The sequence below is a fragment of the Leptodactylus fuscus genome, chromosome 11 (genome assembly GCF_031893055.1).
Source record: "Leptodactylus fuscus isolate aLepFus1 chromosome 11, aLepFus1.hap2, whole genome shotgun sequence".
NCBI classification, from domain to species: Eukaryota; Metazoa; Chordata; class Amphibia; order Anura; family Leptodactylidae; genus Leptodactylus; species Leptodactylus fuscus.
The window spans coordinates 88,027,224-88,046,561 of record NC_134275.1 but is presented as its reverse complement, the minus strand read 5'-3'; the positions used below and the strand labels follow the sequence as shown (position 1 = coordinate 88,046,561).

The window sequence follows — 19,338 nt, the reverse complement described above, 5'->3', positions numbered from 1 at the left end:
GAGAATGGAGGTGGTAAGAAATGTATCAGCACAGAATACACAGAAAGTAGGAGAACAGGATAATAAGACTTCTGACAACGGCTCCATATGAATCGAAGATAGCCGTCACCGTCACGAGGGTTATTATTAGGACCCGGTGTCCTCTATAGTTACAGCTTCTCAGTTAGGACCCGGTGTCCTCTATAGTTACAGATTCTCAGTTAGGACCTGGTGTCCTCTATAGTTACAGCTTCTCAGTTAGGACCCGGTGTCCTCTATAGTTACAGCTTCTCAGTTAGGACCCGGTGTCCTCTATAGTTACAGCTTCTCAGTTAGGACCTGGTGTCCTCTATAGTTACAGATTCTCAGTTAGGACCTGGTGTCCTCTATAGTTACAGCTTCTCAGTTAGGACCCGGTGTCCTCTATAGTTACAGCTTCTCAGTTAGGACCCGGTGTCCTCTATAGTTACAGCTTCTCAGTTAGGACCTGGTGTCCTCTATAGTTACAGATTCTCAGTTAGGACCTGGTGTCCTCTATAGTTACAGCTTCTCAGTTAGGACCCGGTGTCCTCTATAGTTACAGATTCTCAGTTAGGACCTGGTGTCCTCTATAGTTACAGATTCTCAGTTAGGACCCGGTGTCCTCTATAGTTACAGCTTCTCAGTTAGGACCCGGTGTCCTCTATAGTTACAGCTTCTCAGTTAGGACCTGGTGTCCTCTATAGTTACAGATTCTCAGTTAGGACCCGGTGTCCTCTATAGTTACAGATTCTCAGTTAGGACCTGGTGTCCTCTATAGTTACAGCTTCTCAGTTAGGACCCGGTGTCCTCTATAGTTACAGATTCTCAGTTAGGACCCGGTGTCCTCTATAGTTACAGCTTCTCAGTTAGGACCTGGTGTCCTCTATAGTTACAGATTCTCAGTTAGGACCTGGTGTCCTCTATAGTTACAGATTCTCAGTTAGGACCCGGTGTCCTCTATAGTTACAGCTTCTCAGTTAGGACCTGGTGTCCTCTATAGTTACAGATTCTCAGTTAGGACCTGGTGTCCTCTATAGTTACAGATTCTCAGTTAGGACCCGGTGTCCTCTATAGTTACAGATTCTCAGTTAGGACCTGGTGTCCTCTATAGTTACAGCTTCTCAGTTAGGACCCGGTGTCCTCTATAGTTACAGATTCTCAGTTAGGACCTGGTGTCCTCTATAGTTACAGATTCTCAGTTAGGACCCGGTGTCCTCTATAGTTACAGCTTCTCAGTTAGGACCTGGTGGATTCTTTGCTTCTATGCAGATATATATATACAAAGGCTTTGGAGATTCCAGGGAAAAACAAACAATAGCCCCATAAGCCGCCGTATTGTGTCAGTTCTTAGAAAAAAACTGGAAGGATCTGAATCATATAATTTTTTTCCAGAACTGACAATACGGCGGCTTATGGGGCTAGTGTTTGTTTTTTCACGTCAATGTCCAAAGCCTTTGTATATATATATATCTGCATAGAAGCAAAGAATCCACCAGGTCCTAACTGAGAAGCTGTAACTATAGAGGACACCGGGTCAGTTTCCAGTAAAGAGGTGTGTGATTGGGATATTAAGCACGAGGTGCCCGAGCCTTATGGTGGCATCCTGACTCCCAGGGTAGTAGCCGAATGTATATGTGAGAGTAGACAGTTCTCTTACGTATAGAGAGGAGCTATTGTACGTAATGGTTCCTAGGGTCAGGGGGTGATCATATACATTACGGAGAGTGTGTACCTACATAGGCAGTACGGAGACTTACAAGTCATTCCTGCTCCGCTAGGGAATATGGGTAAAAAATATGCAAATCTCTTCTCCAGGATGTAATTAGGAGAGCAGTGTATGGTGCCCTCTAGTGGCAGCTCCCTGAACATCATACATGACTCAGTTAATAAGCCTTACTGGTATGATGCGGATTTATTGCCAGACCAATATTTCTATTCCAAATCTGTATCCCGCATCATATCAGTAAGGCTTATTAACTGAGTCATGCATGATGTTCAGAAGAAGACTCCAGAAGCAGAAGACTCCATCCCCTGAGTAGGAGCCATGCTGGAATACTGTAATTCTCAGTGAGATAGGAGCAGAGCTCTGTTACTCCGCCACTACTTCCGACTTTGTTCCGTCAATAGGTTACTGGCTGCCTGGAACAGCTAATCTGACTAAGGCCTAGGTGTTAACTACTGATCTGATACTGGTGACCTATCCTATCCAATATCAACACTGGCCCAAGGACCAGGAATCTTCTTTAGGCCGAGGCCCCACTTTGTGGAAACGCAGATTTTTTTGTTTCAGATTTTGTTGCAATTTTTTGAGCCAAAACCAAGAATGGCTACAGAAAGAATGGGAACTCTATATAGTCAGCTTCTTACAATTCTCCCTTCTTCTCGGTCCACCCCTGGCTTTGGCTCCAAGACGGCACCAAAATCAACAACAAAAAAAGTTGCATTTCCACGACATGGTTCCTCAGCTTTTTATTTTATTCTGTGGTTTGTTATTTAATTCTTATACTTGGTGGAGACACTTCATCATTGTGCCGATCTTCAGATGATTCTTAAGCAATTGAAATCCATTTGTGAGCAATCCTTTGGGTTTATTTCAGCCACTTGCCACTTGTCAGGTGTACGCACCCCAGGACTCTCTGCTCCGGCCCAGGACTGCCCACCTGACAGTAGAGATCCTACTTATTGGGCAATGGAAATAACACCAGCCATTGTTCAGGAACGGAGGCGGCAAGAATAAGAATTCCGACTGGAGTCGATGGAGCGGTGTCTATTAAAGGATGCAAAGAGTTGGACTTGGTGAAAGCGGTGAAAGGTCCAAGGACAACCACCCCGTGTCTGAACAGCGCCCCGATAAATACAGAATACATGATATGAATAAATAGAATCACTTTAATAAAGCAGAAACAAGATAATACTTACAAAGGAGCAATATACTGTATAATCTCAGAACGTCACCAATGAGATAACAAGGGTGCGGCATTAAGGGTCAGACCGTACCACTAGAGAGGGGTAAGGGGACACAAGCCCCGCCTCCACGTCACCCTCCAGCGGCTTCTTCAGGACGACACATGGCGCTATGATGGTATTTGCGTAGCATGACGTTGACCATATCATGAACGGTCGGACTTACACAATCACATTCGCCGACACTGTGGCGGTTGGTTTAACGCTTGTTACCTCTTGGTGTATTATCTATGAACGTGAGGCAAAATTAACCCTTTAAAGGACACAGGGTAATCTGATCATCAAGTCTCGGAAACTTTTTCAGATTTTTCATCTCTGCCTTCGATGATTCATAACTTCTTTATTTGTCTGTCGCCATCTGAGCGACGTCTTGTGTGTCTACTCGACACCATTTTGGGGGACCTATGTTTTGATTACATTTTATTAATGTTTTTTTTTTGGGGGGGGTCATAATTTAGTTTTTGTTTTATTATCCTTTACCGTTAGTACTGATAAAGTTTTTAATCCCTTTTGTTACTTTCTGGGAACAAAGAGACCAAAACACATTAATTCCTCCATTGTGATCCATTTTTTATGGTGTTGAACATGTTCATATGGGAATCAATCTTTGATAGTCTGGACCTTAGTTATACAGACAGAAATACCCAATATGTTTGTTCATATTATTCATTTTTGAAACAGGAAAGATTTTTTTTTACCTTTTTTTTTTTACATTTTTTTTTTCAAACTATTATCCCTCAAGGAGACTCGAACCCGGGATCGCTGGATCCTCTATGGAATTTTTGTCAATACTTCGGAATTTGAATGTATGGACGTAGACTCCTTATGTGTAATAGGGAAGAGGCAGCTACAAAGTCATTGATTGGTGTCTTTTTTTTTTTTTAATTTTTTTTATAAATTCTTTATTTGTAAAAACAAGGTTAAACAGAAGGAAAAATAGAAGTTAACCAATAAGCAAACAAATAACAAAACAAGGAAGACCCGATCGCAATAAAGGCCCTTCAGACATATTCAGAGACCGGACCTCTCCACAACCAACAATCCGGGGGAGGAGCAGTCAACAATAGAGCGAGTCAGGAAATAAAAGGGAAACGGAAGAGGGACAAAAGGGGGACGAGAAAGAGGAGACCAGGGAAGAGGGAGAGGAGAAAGAGGAGACCAGGGAAGAGGGAGAGGAGAAGACTAAAGAGGGAAGAGGGAGAGGAGAAAGAGGAGACCAGGGAAGAGGGAGAGGAGAAAGAGGAGACCAGGGAAGAGGGAGAGGAGAAGACTAAAGAGGGAAGAGGGAGAGGAGAAAGAGGAGACCAGGGAAGAGAGAGAGGAGAAGACTAAAGAGGGAAGAGGGAGAGGAGAAGACTAAAGAGGGAAGAGGGAGAGGAGAAAGAGGAGACCAGGGAAGAGGGAGAGGAGAAAGAGGAGACCAGGGAAGAGGGAGAGGAGAAAGAGGAGACCAGGGAAGAGGGAGAGGAGAAGACTAAAGAGGGAAGAGGGGGGGGGGGCAGGGAGCAGTTAGAAGGAAGGGGGGGAGTGGGGGGAACCCCGGGGTCCAAGCCTTCAGGAAAGCACCACAGGAGTCCCGAAGAGACGCCGTGAGGTCCTCCATAGATTGGATGTCCTCCACTTTGCGAAGCCAATGACGAAGAGACGGGGGTTCCATAGGGCCGGAATGCAAGCCCTAGCTGCATTGATCAAATGCCGGATTGCAGATTTGCGGTAGGCCTTGCGGGGTAACTCAGAGAGGTGAAGGAGAAAGCAAGCCGGGGTATTAGGCAGAGCAGTCTGAAAAATCTGAGACGTCAAACGATGGACACCATCACAAAATTCTTGCAAAGCCGAGCAGCTCCAAAAAACATGAAGAAGTGTCCCCTCCTCTGAACCACAGCGCCAACAAAGGGGAGAGGCGGACGGAAAAAACTTGTGCAAAAGGGAAGGGTCATGGTACCACCTAGTAAGGATCTTGTAGCCCGCCTCTTGGTATTTACTGGCCATAGAGCTCTTATGGGCAAGCTCCAAGATCCTAGTGCAGTCCGCATCCGAAAAGGAGAGGTTGAGATCGACCTCCCACTTGGACAGGAAAGAGGGACTGTGATCCGGAGAAGGGGAGACCAACATGGCGTAAAACTCCGATAAGGAGTGACGCTGAAGACCAGTGCCAACACAGGCCTTCTCAAAACCCGTAAGGGGTCTATGAAAGGAGTTAGGATCCGAGAAGGAAGAGAGGAAGTGTGTGAGCTGCAAACCTCTCCAGGGACCTAGGGCAGGGAGAGCCATGTCCGACTGTAGGTCGCCAAGGGAACGCCACTGTCCATTAGCCCGGAAGTGGAGGACCCTCTGCAAACCGGCCTTCAGCCAAGAGCGAAACGGACCCGGTCATTGATTGGTATCTTTTCTGCCATGACAACCCCTCAGAACCCTGTGATGTCACCACGGGGGGGAAAATCAAGGGGGTGAAAGGGGACACTCCGCCCAACTACCCAGATGCCATTATTGCTATCGGTCATGATATCTGGGGAGTCAAAGTATTTTGTTTCACCTATTTAAATTGCCACCTGGGTGAAGTTATTGTAGCACAATTTACTCGCTATTATAACAAAAAAAAAAAAACTTTTTAATTAAGAAAATGAATCACCATCATCATCAGGGGAGTAACTATAGGGGTGCCGAGGTAGAAGTCACCACCAGACCCCAAGCCCCGAGGGCTCCCCAAACGTCTCCCCTGCTACGTAAAAGATTCTGCACTGAGACCCGGGAGTTACAAGTTATGCCTGTGATGATGATGATGCATAATATTATTATTATTATTATTATTATTATTACTATTTAGTGCTATTTTAGTCTTTGCATTTTTTTTACATATGAGAGTGGTCGCCCTTTGCACACGACGTTTCGCTTCCAGCCTTGTAAAATTTTGTTCTTATAAATCCCTAAAGTAGAAATAAATGAATGAAAAGTGTAAAAGGAATCAGCGCGGGATGAAAGCCAATTGGTAATAGCGAGGAAAATTTCCAAATCCGCTCAGTAAAGGTGAGAGGTCTATTTCCTCTATGTCCACCGGGGAATGAAGGGTAAAGTTCTGTAATATGGTGGTGAAGAATAGGAAGAGCTCCATCCTAGCAAGACCTTCGCCCGCACAGATCCGCCGTCCTGGGGGGTGAGGAAACAATCGAGTAAATTAACAAATACAACATCACAAGTATATACTGTAGGTACACAAGGTACATGGAGTGGGGTGCCGAGAAATAGTGACAGCGCGGGAGAGACTTTGATCACCTAAGGCTCAAGTGGGGTGGGGGCAAAATTGATTCACATCTATATATATAAAAAAAGAAAAATAGCTAGTCAGCCTTTTTACCAATGAAGAGAAGTCTCAACATAGTCCACAGGTACAAATCTAGCCGTCCTTGGTATTGGCAGCTCTTATGTCCGAGCACTTACCTGAGGAGAATGGCATGAACCCATCGTTGCGTCTGAATTTTCCTTTATCATCCAAAAAATGTCCCGGATTGAACTGATTCGGGTTTTTAAACTGCTTCGGATCTCGTAGAACAGAACTGAGCACTGGGAAGACGTTGGTATCCTGCAAATGACAACGACAAGCTTAAAGGGAACCTGTCACGTGGAAATCAAAGTGTCATTGATACAGTGTGTGATATGTTTGGAATATAATACATTCTGTTATATAATGGATTCACTTTCTGCCCCTTCTGTCTCCTGTTTCTATCGCTGGAGTATATATATATGTATACAGTATATCTTATCACATGACACTAGGATGACAGTTCTATGTTTTATAGCGCCTGAGATATAAGCGTTTGAAATGACACCCCTCCTCCAAATTTTGGCTTCTCTGTACTTCGCAATATCCACAAAAGCAGTCCCGAAACGCGTAGCTCTGACACGATGGAACCAACCTTCAGTTACGATGTAACTTTTTATTTTTTGAAGTTATTTTTTATACTTCATTTTGAAACATTGTGGATCCTCCCTGGTGTGACACTGGATTTTATTGAGTATATACATGATAAATAACACTTGGTCAGACTCGGACCTTCGGCTCCTCTCTGCGCACAATAGAAGTTTCCGCCTTTATCTAAACAACAAACTAGTTTGATAAAATTTTTGTAACAACCCGAGAACAGGAGAGTGTTACCTTTGGAATAAGAAAACCTCTAAACATCAGGTCCCGAGTTACTTTGTGTGGGAATCCCAATGGCAGGAGGTCGATGAATCTTTGTATCTCATGGATGACAGCCTCCATATAAGGCATCTGGGATCGGTCCTCTATACACGGAGCCCTGTCTCTTCCGATGACTTGGTCGATCTCTTGATGGATCCGTTCTGTAGAGACGGAAGACCATTGAACATCTAGGTAAATTGGTCGATGCTACTTTGTGAAGCGTTTGTGTTGATATTCTAAATGACTGAAATTTCAGAAGGAAAATTTTTGGGAAATTTTTCAGTGCTTCTTGGCGATATATTATTTCATGAACCGATGGGAAGACGAACACGGGGAATACATTCATCCATTCCATTCTATTCATCCATGTATTTACAATTGGTTATTTAACCCCTTAAGGACACAGCCCAAAAGTATGTTAAGGACCAGGCCTATTTTTTCAAAACTGACATGTGTCACTTTAAATGGCAATAACTTTGAGACACTTTAACTTACACAAGTGATTTTGAGAATGTTTTCTCGTAACACATTATACTTCATGTTAGTGGTAAACACTAATCAATATTTTTGTATTTACTTATTAAAAAAAATAGGAAATTTGATGGAAATTTGGAAAAAAATTGCAATTTTCAAAATGTGAAATTCTCTGCTTTTCAGGCAGGCAGATAGTCATACCACCCAAATACATGAATAAATATTATCTCCCATATCTCGGCTTTATATCGGCATCATCTTTTGATTGTATTTTAATTTTATTTTGGACGTTATAAGGCTTACAAGTGTAACAGCGATTTTCCGGATTTACAAGAAATGTAACTATGTTTGTTTTTTTGTTTGTTTTACACACTTTATTTTTTTTTTTTTTTTAAAAAAAACCTTTTTTACATTTTTTTATTTGTGCTGCAAGCACACTAGAACCAGCGATCAGAGAGGATTGCTGGTTCTATACTAACTACAGACTGCAATACACGTGTATTGCAGTCTATAGAGGAAGCTAGCTATGCAGATGCATAGACTACCTTCCTCTCGTCCTGGCATCCAAGGGGTTAACCCTTGCTCCGATGGGGGGAGGGATTAAGGAGCATCGTGTAGCTGTAAATTACAGCTAACACAGACTCCTTATGCAGCCGGCAGCATGCTTTATAGCCGGCCAAACCCCTAGGGTGCCATGATCACTATGGATCATGGCACCTTAAGGGTTAAACAGCGGGGGGTCGGTGCAATCACCGTCCCTGCTGCTACAGGGGAAGCCTGGCTGTCAGATACAGCCGGCCTCCCAAGGAGATCGCACGGGCTCTGCTTCTGAGCCCGTGAGATCTCCATCACATACATGCACGTGGGAATGCGGGAACTAACCATATTCCCTGACGTACAGGTACGTGATTTAGTGTTAAGGGGTTAAGGCGACTTCAGTAATCCAATAAATTTAGATTGTTACTTTGTGAACCATGAAAATTATTTTACCTCTCCCTATGTAAGATCTATGGGACAACTTTCCCTTCCCTATTCCCATACAAGCAGATGGTGAGAAGACTAAGAAGAGCCCAAATATTACAGGAATGAATCGCTCCAATATTGTATTAGATCAGACCTGGGCAAAGCCCGACCCCCGGGCCATATCCGGCCCTCTGACTGATTCAGACCGGCCCGCACAGCTTGACTAGGGAGGTGTGTCTAGGGAGGCGTGTCTAAGGGGGCGTGTCTAGGGGGTGTGTCTTAGTGCTGGCAGGACAGTGCAAGAAGATGGAGACATGTGTGTGTCATAAGGTACTGAGAGATGTAAGGTGAGATGCAGGGTGGAGAGTGTGTGTGTGTGTGTGTGTGTGTGTGTCTATATGTGTCTGTGTCTGTATGTGTGTGTGTCTATATGTGTCTGTGTCTGTATGTGTGTGTGTCTGTCTGTCTGTGTGTGTCTGTCTGTGTCTGTATGTGTGTGTGTGTCTATATGTGTCTGTGTGTGTGTCTGTGTCTGTATGTGTGTCGATATGTGTCTATATGTGTCTGTCTGTCTGTATGTGTGTGTGTGTCTATATGTGTCTGTCTGTGTCTGTATGTGTGTGTGTGTCTGTCTGTGTCTGTATGTGTGTGTGTCTGTCTGTGTCTGTGTGTCTGTGTCTGTATGTGTGTGTGTGTGTGTGTGTGTGTGTGTCGATATGTGTCTATATGTGTCTGTCTGTATGTATGTGTGTGTGTGTGTCTATATGTGTCTGTCTGTCTGTATGTGTCTGTGTGTGTGTGTGTCGATATGTGTCTATATGTGTCTGTCTGTCTGTATGTATGTGTGTGTGTGTGTCTATATGTGTCTGTCTGTGTCTGTATGTGTGTGTGTGTCTATATGTGTCTGTCTGTGTCTGTATGTGTGTGTGTGTGTATGTGTCTGTCTGTCTGTATGTGTCTGTGTGTGTGTGTGTCTGTATGTGTGTGTGTGTGTGTCTGTGTATGTGTCTGTCTGTATGTGTCTGTGTGTGTGTGTGTGTCTGTCTGTGTCTGTGTGTGTGAGTGTGTGTGTATATGTGTGTGTCTATATGTGTGTGTGTGTGTGTGTCTCAGTAACCTAGGGGCAGAGATGGAAGGGGCATGCTATACTAGGGCTGAGATGGCAGATGGAGGGGGGGACATGAAACTGCGGGAGAGATGGAAGGGGGACATGAAACTGGGGGTAGATGAAGAGGGCACTTAAACTGGGGAGACATTAAACTGGGGACAACTGGAAGGGGCAATAAACCATGGAGGAAGCTGTAGGGGGACCTGTCTGCCTCTAGTTGCCCCCAGTTTAATGTCACCCTCCAGCTACCCCTACGGTTTAATGTTTGCTTCCAGCTTCCTGATTTTAATGTCCCCGTCTAGTTGCCCCCAGTTTCATGTCCTGCTCCAACTGTCATTTTATTGCCCCCCTCCAACTACCCCCACTGTTTAATGTCCCCCTCCAGCTTCGTGTCCCCTCTAGTTTCCACCAGTTTATAATGGGGCACCAGGAGAGGGACTTAATACTGTGGGGCAGTTGGAAGGGAACATTATAATGTGGGGACATATAATGTTTGGGTGACTGTAGGAGGATTATACTGTGTGGGGGCACATGGAAAGATGATTGGGAATGGGCGGAGTCAACATAGAAGTGGGTGGAGCTAAATTTGCCGTGGCGCGGCCCTCTAACATAGCTTCAATTTCTTATACGGCCCCATGGGAAAATTAATTGCCCACCCCTGTATTAGATGAAAGTTTTATCCGAAACTGATATTTCAAGGCCCGCCCATTTATAGTGGGAAATAGTTAATGGGCCTATATGGAGAGTTTATTTATTAAAACTTTATCACTAATCTGCTTTTATGTTCAGATTCTTGTTTGAGCTTCTCTTCTGTTCTGCTAACATTTAATGCTATACTTTACAACATGCTAATGGCTCTAGGCAGCAAGATCGATGTGGACTGTTATTAGGCTTAGTGGCCAGAAGGAAAATTGCAGGATATAGTAGTTTTTTCAACATAGATCTTGAAACATAAAAACTTGGTTTTAAAAAATAGGCTATCGAAGTGGCGCATTTCCCATCAGTAAATAGCATACAAGACATGTTACCTTCCACATCAGGATACTTGAGGAGGATCATTAATCCGTAACGCAGGGTCGTGCTGACTGTTTCTGTCCCTGCACCAAATAAGTCAAGTGTGGTATTGACAATGCCTTGCATGTGAAACTCCGTGTCAGGGTTGTCTTTTTCCTGGAAACAGGGCACAGAGTTACTGACCGGTCCATCCGAATTTCCTTCCTAACAGCTCTAGAAATTGCCTTGATTACAGATGGGCCCTGATTTATGGCAGGGCAGCAGGTAGGTTTGGAGGTTTGTAAGGGCATCATGGCTTTTTGGTGCCCTTCGCCTCTATGGGATGAGGGCCACGCGTCCCCCTGCACTCCCCCCGCTAGGTCTCTGTGTACCGTACACCATACAGAACCAAATTACCTGTTCCATTCTCATGAGGAAGCAGTCGATAAAATCTCGGGGGTCGCTGGGATCCAGAGATTCTTTGTGCATTTGCACTCGCTTTGTAATAAATTCCTTAACACCATTGATAGACTTGAATATGTTATGATGAGGACCTGGGATCGCTCCCATTACTTTAGGATAGAAATTGTACATCTGAAAGACACGTACGTGGTAACATCAGAGGGGGAAGGCCCCAAAATCTTTATGGACTGGAAACAAATCCTTACCTGTCCCCAGATGGAGCTAAATCCTTTAAAGGTTTGATTTAGGAAGTTAAGAAGCTTTAGAAACTCTTTGTCCTCGTACTCGAACCGGGAACCGAACACCACTGAGCAGATGACGTTGGAAACAGCTTTGGAAAAATAGAAGGTTGGATCCAATGGCTGAGCTGTCGCGGGAGAGAAGGAAACTGTATCAGGGACTTGTTACTAGATTTTGAGGGAGCATGTGCTTTATGGTAACTGCTGTGAATAGGAGCTTGACACAAGAGAACGGTAAGAGACCATTACTAGAGATGAGCGAACAGTAAAATGTTGGAGATTCGATATTCGTTTCGAGTCACCCCTCAATATTCGACTACTCGAATCAAATATCGAACCCTATTGGGGGGAAAATGCTCGTTTCAGGGGTAGGCAACGTTCGATCAAATTATACTTACCAAGTCCACGAGTGAGGGTCGGGCTGGATCCTCCGAGAAGTCTTCTCCGTGCAGCGTCCCCGCGGCGTCTTCCGGCTCTGAATTCACTCTGCTAGGCATCGGGCCTGGGCAGAGCCGACTGCGCATGTCCACACTACAAGCGATGTCTGCCAAAGTGAATTCAGAGCCGGAAGACGCCGCGGGGACACTGCACGGAGAAGACTTCTAAAGGTAGGAGAAGAACCAGTGTTGATTGGCCGACTGTATAGCATTCGGCCAATCAATGCTGGTTCTGCATCAAACTTTTCCATTCGAATAGCAAGTGGTACTTGATCGAGTAAAAGTATTTTGAATACCTACTCGATCGAATACCTACTCGCTCATCTCTAACCATTACGTCTTTCCACTTCCCCATAGAACAGTCAGTATAGAGAAGCTTCATACAAAGCTTTTCGGGTGTGTGTTACATAATTCTGGTGTTTTTCCCTATGTGGTTCTCCAGCAGTACAATGGAGCTTTCCTACCCTTTCATGATGAAGTGACTCTACCAATCCTGTCCCAGTTCATACTGTAAAGCTTTAAAAAACTTAGTTATATAAAATATAAAGGTATCAGCATATGTGTAGAATTGAAGTTTATTTAGATATTCACATGGACAGTGGTTTTTAATCTGTAACCCCAAGCTTTCCATCTTTCCCAACCATTGTACGTTTCCTATAATAATGTATTTCATGTAGTTCTCACAGTTACTCTTTCGGAATTCTTCCATAAGGAACTGGGCTTCTTCCTGAATTCTCTGTTCGATGCTTCTTTTACCCATCCCAAAGTTCCTCAATGTCATCAGAGAGAAGCGGCGCATTTGTTTCCAGCGCTCACCATTACTGCCCACCACCCCTGAAAGAAAGTAGAAAAGCTCTTGACAACTGGTAAAACCTGTAAGGAGGCCAAAATTAACAATTGGGAAAAGATAAATAAGGTAATGCACGCACAATTATCCAAAAACAAAAAAATGAAAAAAGTGCACTAAAATATAACTGATTAAAAGCTGGCTAGCCACTCGATAAAATGGTAGAAAAGTAATCAATAAATAAACGGGCTATTTTAGGAGTTTGTGTCTCTCAAGTCAACTGTATCATTGGAAGGATGTGCGGGTGTAGACCTTAGATTAACGAGCGGTCTCTTATAAGAACCCTGCCTGGCTGTTACTACCTCTGCAGAGCCTGACAATAAGGGATGACCCACCTCAATGTCTATAACACCACCGATACAGCACACACCTATACTGAACCCGCAGAACACGGACCCAGCACTGATACACTTGATTAGTCAGGATAACGGTTCGCTGGCTAAAATACACACACACATCCCAGGGGTGAACCTAGCCTTTTTGCCGCCTGAGGCAGACAACAGAAAGTCGCCCCCCCCAATCCCAACCCCCACCCCCACCCGCCACCCCCCCTACGGCAAAAAGGCTAGGTTCACCCCTGACTACACAGCATGTAGTACAAAAATTTTTCAATTAACTCCCTCCCCCCATAGGTGAGTTAAAGCAGCGCTGCGTCCACAGGGCCGCCCCAAACAAACGCTCGCTTCCCCTGCCGGGCTGGTGAGATGTTGACACTAAGCCAGTCCAGGACAGCTTGTCTTGGACTGGCTTAGGTTAGTAAAAATGCCCCCCCCCCCGGCAAAACGCCGTCTGAAGCGGTTGCTTCAGGTCGCCTCATGAGAGGTGCGGCGCTGACACATCCACACTAACACACATGGCCACTAATAAGCCACCTGACGCGTTTCTCCGGTTAATTGCTGGTTCATCAGAGGCTGCTGCACTTATATTATGGCCTAAATAGTGTTACCCAACTCATGGGTTAATAGTAGGATAGCAGGGGGTGGAGCCCGGCCTGGGCTTGCCGCTCATGAGCGCCGCTGAATGGACCATGTCAGCCGTAGAGGAGGGCGTGTTTGCGATGGTAGACACACCCACCAATGACGTTGGTGGGGGTGGATCTTCAGTCTATATCAAGCGGAGATTGGGCACCGGCGCTTCGCGGCTAGACATCACAGCCGGCCGGACGCTCAGAACACAAAGAGCGCACCTGCTATCCTAAAATAGCCCGTTTTTTTATTTACTTTCCTACCATTTTATCAAGTGGCTAGCGAGCTTTTAATCAGTATCATGGAAAGTCATATTTTAGTGCACTTTTTTCATTTTTTGTTTTTACAACCTGTAAGGAGGCAATAAATGGAGGTTTCTCATTATAAATATTTTGTGGCGCCCCCTTTACCTGGGACCAGGCAGAGGTTGGATGGAGCTGAGTCTCTGTTTTATTTTTCTACAATACCCGTAGACTCGAGTGGGACTTTACAGATTCATCTATTTGTGTTCAGTCTCTTCTATCATCTGCTATATATAAAAGTGGAATGGGAGCCGGGGTCCCCTGTCCTCGCTAGCTGGGGTTCCCATAAGCAGGAAAAAACACTTGAATTCTTTGGATTGCACTAAATTGTGGAACTATCCCCTACTGATAGGTTAACGGGTAAGTTCATGATTGGTAGGGGTCCACGCTGATCCAGAGAACTGGGGATTGGTACCCTGTCCTGATGGAACGGCAGAGGCCAAACGTGTACCCCAATACGTCATTCATTCTCTTTGGCTGGAGATTGGAGCAACTTATTTAAGTGTAAAGGATAGAAAACTTATTAGGACTAAGGACCCCATAAACCGAAACATGTAAGCAAGTTATAGATGGCTGCCCTTAAATGCTGCTCCAAAAAGAAAAATGTGGTCCAGTCAAACTAACTTCACGGAGCCCAGGAGACTACCAAGGCCCGTGATGGGTCTAAGCAGTCATGTGGGGTGAGCCAAAGTCATGGCTGTCATGCAAGTGTTAGGACACTGGCGTACCACATACAAAAGAAGTTGGAAAACGATGGACATGGACAGCCCACGAGAGGTAAGAGAAGAGGAGTATACAGTGGGGCAAAAAAGTATTTAGTCAGTCACCAATAGTGCAAGTTCCACCGCTTAAAAAGATGAGAGGCGTCTGTAATTTACATCATAGGTAGACCTCAACTATGAGAGACAAAATGAGAAAACAAATCCAGAAAATCACATTGTCTGATTTTGTAAGAATTTTTTTGCAAATTATGGTGGAAAATAAGTATTTGGTCACCTACAAACAATCCAGATTTCTGGCTCTCACAGACCTGTAACTTCTTCTTTAAGAGTCTCCTCTTTCCTCCACTCATTACCTGTAGTAATGGCACCTGTTTAAACTTGTTATCAGTATAAAAAGACACCTGTGCACACCCTCAAACAGTCAGACTCCAAACTCCACTATGGTGAAAACCAAAGAGCTGTCAAAGGACACCAGAAACAAAATTGTAGCCCTGCACCAGGCTGGGAAGACTGAATCTGCAATAGGCAACCAGCTTGGATTGAAGAAATCAACTGTGGGAGCAATAATTAGAAAATGGAAGACATACAAGACCACTGATAATCTCCCTCGCTCTGGGGCTCCACGCAAAATCTCACCCCGTGGGGTCAAAATGATCACAAGAACGGTGAGCAAAAATCCCAGAACCACGCGGGGGGACCTAGTGAATGACCTGCAGAGAGCTGGGACCAATGTAACAAAGCCTACCATCAGTAACACACTACGCCGCCAGGGACTCAGATCCTGCAGTGCCAGACGTGTCCCACTGCTTAAGCCAGTACATGGCCGGACCCGTCTGAAGTTTGCTAGAGAGCATTTGGATGATCCAGAAGAGTATTGGGAGAATGTCCTATGGTCTGATGAAACCAAACTGGAACTGTTTGGTAGAAACACAACTTTACGTGTTTGGAGGAAAAAGAATACTGAGTTGCATCCATCAAACACCATACCTACTGTAAAGCATGGGGGTGGAAACATCATGCTTTGGGGCTGTTTCTCTGCAAAGGAGCCAGGACGACTGATCCGGGTACATGAAAGAATGAATGGGGCCATGTATCGGGAGATTGTGAGTGCAAACCTCCTACCATCAGCAAGGGCATTGAAGATGAAACGTGGCTGGGTCTTTCAACATGACAATGATCCAAAGCACACCGCCAGGGCAACGAAGGAGCGGCTTTGTAAGAAGCATTTCAAGGTCCTGGAGTGGCCTAGCCAGTCTCCAGATCTCAACCTTATAGAAAACCTTTGGAGGGAGTTGAAAGTCTGTGTTGCCAAGCGACAGCCCCAAAACATCACTGCTCTAGAGGAGATCTGCATGGAGGAATGGGCCAACATACCAACAACAGTGTGTGCCAACCTTGTGAAGACTTACAGAAAGCGTCTGACCTCTGTCATTGCCAACAAAGGAGAGAGAACAAAGGATTCAGATGAGATTTTGTTACTGACCAAATACTTATTTTCCACCATAATTTGCAAAAAAATTCTTACAAAATCAGACAATGTGATTTTCTGGATTTGTTTTCTCATTTTGTCTCTCATAGTTGAGGTCACCTATGATGTAAATTACAGACGCCTCTCATCTTTTTAAGTGGTGGAACTTGCACTATTGGGGACTGACTAAATACTTTTTTGCCCCACTGTATGTGTTTTTTTTTTTAGTTTCGGCACCTCCACTAGTCCTCCCCTAGCACCTCCGCTAGTCCCTAGTTCTGAAGAGACCCCGGAGTGTAACAGTGATTAGTGAATGGTGAACCCCAAAAGTTTTGGGTTTGGTCGAAACTAAATTTTTGGAGAAATTGTTACAAATCCAGTTTGTTCTAAACAGATTTGCTCATCTGTAATATTTACCGTGGATTGTAAGACCATAGTAAAGGCCAATACCAAGAAATGTACAGACGTAACAAAACACTATATGACCTGTAGACAGCTGAACGAAGCTTGTTCCTAAATATATAAGTGATATGTACATTCAAATAATGGTGGTTCATCCAAATATGTGAGGGGTTGTGTAGTAATTGGGGTTATGCTACATGGCCTCATCCTAAGCCACTCATAGACTGTTGGCTTATATTTCTTTGCCTATCTATATCTTTAGTATTTAATTTCCTCAAGATCCAGTCTTGGTCCTTACCTTGCCCTCCTGAACTTATCTTGTGTAGAATTGGCATATACCCCCTGGCAGCGAAGTCCTCGGCGTTGTCAATGAGAGCCTCCTTCACGGCATCACAACTGCACAATATTACAGTAGGGTCCATGCCCAGGTAGATAGTATAGACCGGGCCGTACTTCTCACTCAACTAGAGGGGAGGCAAACAGAAGAGATCATGATATTCTGCCATGAGATAACAGGACCAATATACAGGAGATGAAATATAACGGGCTGTAAATGCCATAACCATGTAACCAATGTCACGGTGACGGGAGGGGGAGAAGAAATTAGACACAATGGGCGGGATTCATCAGGCTTTGTTTGCTAGTTTTCTGGCATACCACACATTGAAAAGTTGCAACTTTTTTGCACTTAATAGGTTTTTGTACTATTTTTTTTTTCACTTTTGCACTGCCCCCAAACATCCTTTAAGGGAGACATGGTGGAGGAACGTGGGGACAGATGTCCCATGCAGGAAGACTGCACCTACTAATAACTGAGGCATACTTTGCCAGTGCATGGGATTTGGGAAACGATCCAAAGAGAATGTTATGATGGAGCCCAGAAGAGGTGAATGCGGATGTTGTGTGGTAAAGTGTACGGTAAGGTGGTGGACGGAGTGTATATCTCTCCTGGTTTCCTCAGGTTATATACAGCCACAGAGTCCTCTCATGTATTTACTACACACTGCTGATATATATATATATATATATATATATATATATATATATATATATATATTGCGGTAAAGTGTACGGTAAGGTGGTGGACGGAGTGTATATCTCGCCTGGTTTCCTCAGCCAGGTGAGATAAAGGAAAGCCAGAGCAATCATGTGCTAGCAGAGCATAGTCTTCTAGAGCTCCTGTTCCATATTATGGGCTGGCTTTTCTGGACTGGAGGGCAGGTTGGTAGTGGGAGCCTTCCAGTCCACACCCTTACTCCACCACGGGTTTTGCCCTGAGTCCAGGGCATTCACAGGTGAAGCTTCCTTAGGGCTATTTACTGGGGAAAGAAGCTCAGTTATGGGGCTGATACACACACGGAGGGTGTGAGGAAAACACTCCTGAGACCAACAGGTATAGTGTGGACTGTGACCTGCTAATGTGGTGACTCAACCTACTCTAGATCAGAGAGGTAACCTGCTGTATAGGTAGAGCCGGACAAGGCTTAGGGTTTTGTTGTTTTGTTACTTTGCTGGCACATGGTTTTATGCCAAAATCCCAAATAAAACACTCTGGACTTGTTTATCCTACTACCTGTCTGCATGGTGTCATTGCCGTTCCCAACCGTGTGAGCTGAACCCCCTACAATTGTTACGTTTATTCTCCTCCCCTGAGCTTTCACTTATTGTTTTATGCGGTCTGAAGAGACCCCAGAGTACAATAATAAAATGGAACTGCTGGACGAACCTCGCGAATATTTGTGAGATAAATTTTGCTAAATTTGTCCAACTCATGGACTCTGTCGGTCTCCATATGTCGGGTAGAGAGACCTTTGGGCTCATTCAAGTCTGCACCTTGTCAACTTTTTGGATTGACACTTATAGGGACACTTATTTTACTGGGTCAAAGTTTAACATAAGCCTGCAGGTTTTTATAAAAATAATAGCACAAACGATGTGAATCTAGGGGTCAAACATTCCCCAAGTTGTGGTGTATTGTAGAGGTTGGGGTCTAATATACAGTTACAGATCAGAGAACAAGATTCTGAAACAATATTGTTAAGCTCATTAATGTAAATCTGTTTCCAATATCAAAGAGCAAAAGGGACAGAGGTACAAAAGTAGGGAGTGTCCCCCAAAATATACAGCAGATTGATTCAGATGTCTCTCGAGACCCTTAAAGCTCCAGGTAATGTCATATCAATCACCCCGTTCACATAGTCAGACTATTCTAGAAAGTTGTAAAGTTACCTTATTGAATGACTGGAACAATGCCTTGCCATTGAGTTGCAGAATGTTTCCCAGAATGGGCAATGGCGTCGGTCCTGGTGGCATTTTCCCTCTATTCTTCCCATTCCTGCCTAGTTTAATGCTCAGAAGAATGAAGACGACACATGATATCACTAAGAAGGTTGTTTCTCCAAAGAACTCCATTTAGACAATGGTGTCCCAAATGTAATGTAGCGCTAGGTGTGTCAGGTTATAGCTTAGATTCCATAATAGGGCTGTATCTGGCACCGGTAACACCAAGTTATTCAATAGCCTATTACATGTTTCATGGGCAGGTGAAGCCTCTGTGCAAATGACAATCCAGTCAGACTGCCAAGAAACAAGTAGAAGCAAATAACCTGATACACTCAGCTTCTGGAATCATCAACTTCATCAATCATCAACTGTGGTTAGGTACAAGGAGGATGAAGCCTATAGGGGAATTTTCCATAGAAAGCATTGATATCAGCCTCATCCTACAGATAGATAGGTTAGTGTCACCTGAACCAGCATATTACACCAGCCCTGTAGATAGATAGGTTAGTGTCACCAGAACCAGCATATCACC

The 19,338-nt window shown here is 44.3% G+C and overlaps 1 protein-coding gene across 11 annotated transcripts; it reads right to left on the bottom strand.

Annotated features, from left to right (window-relative positions):
- Positions 1 to 5,849: 5,849 nt before the first annotated feature.
- LOC142185260 (cytochrome P450 2G1-like) lies at positions 5,850 to 18,974 on the bottom strand. Of its 11 annotated transcripts, none has more exons than XM_075260566.1 (10): positions 18,753 to 18,919; positions 16,837 to 16,987; positions 15,352 to 15,363; positions 12,502 to 12,651; positions 11,348 to 11,508; positions 11,097 to 11,273; positions 10,715 to 10,856; positions 7,115 to 7,302; positions 6,400 to 6,541; positions 5,850 to 6,108 (listed from the first exon to the last, which is right to left on the bottom strand). In XM_075260566.1, exons 1-10 carry the CDS (start codon positions 18,834 to 18,836, stop codon positions 5,927 to 5,929), a joined length of 1,389 nt encoding a protein of 462 aa, XP_075116667.1. In that variant the 5' UTR covers positions 18,837 to 18,919; the 3' UTR covers positions 5,850 to 5,926. The 11 variants fall into 11 exon arrangements, with proteins under 11 accessions (XP_075116667.1, XP_075116662.1, XP_075116666.1 ...); XM_075260561.1 differs by lacking the exon at positions 15,352 to 15,363 and adding an exon at positions 16,305 to 16,327 and having other exon boundaries at positions 12,502 to 12,672; positions 16,857 to 16,987; XM_075260565.1 differs by lacking the exon at positions 15,352 to 15,363 and adding an exon at positions 15,241 to 15,259 and having other exon boundaries at positions 12,502 to 12,670; positions 16,863 to 16,987.
- Between the last annotated feature and the right edge of the window lie 364 nt (positions 18,975 to 19,338).

What these genes read in the sequence shown, in the direction of transcription:
- LOC142185260 (XM_075260567.1), bottom strand. Translation starts at nt 18,935, where the DNA reads ATGGAGTTCTTTGGAGAAACAACCTTCTTAGTGATATCATGTGTCGTC. An exon ending in CAAGTATCCTGATGTGGAAG is followed by an intron (nt 7,303 to 10,714) that starts GTAACATGTCTT and finishes CCGTCTCTACAG; the next exon opens with AACGGATCCATCAAGAGATC. An exon ending in GTTCATGCCATTCTCCTCAG is followed by an intron (nt 6,109 to 6,399) that starts GTAAGTGCTCGG and finishes CTCACCCCCCAG; the next exon opens with GACGGCGGATCTGTGCGGGC.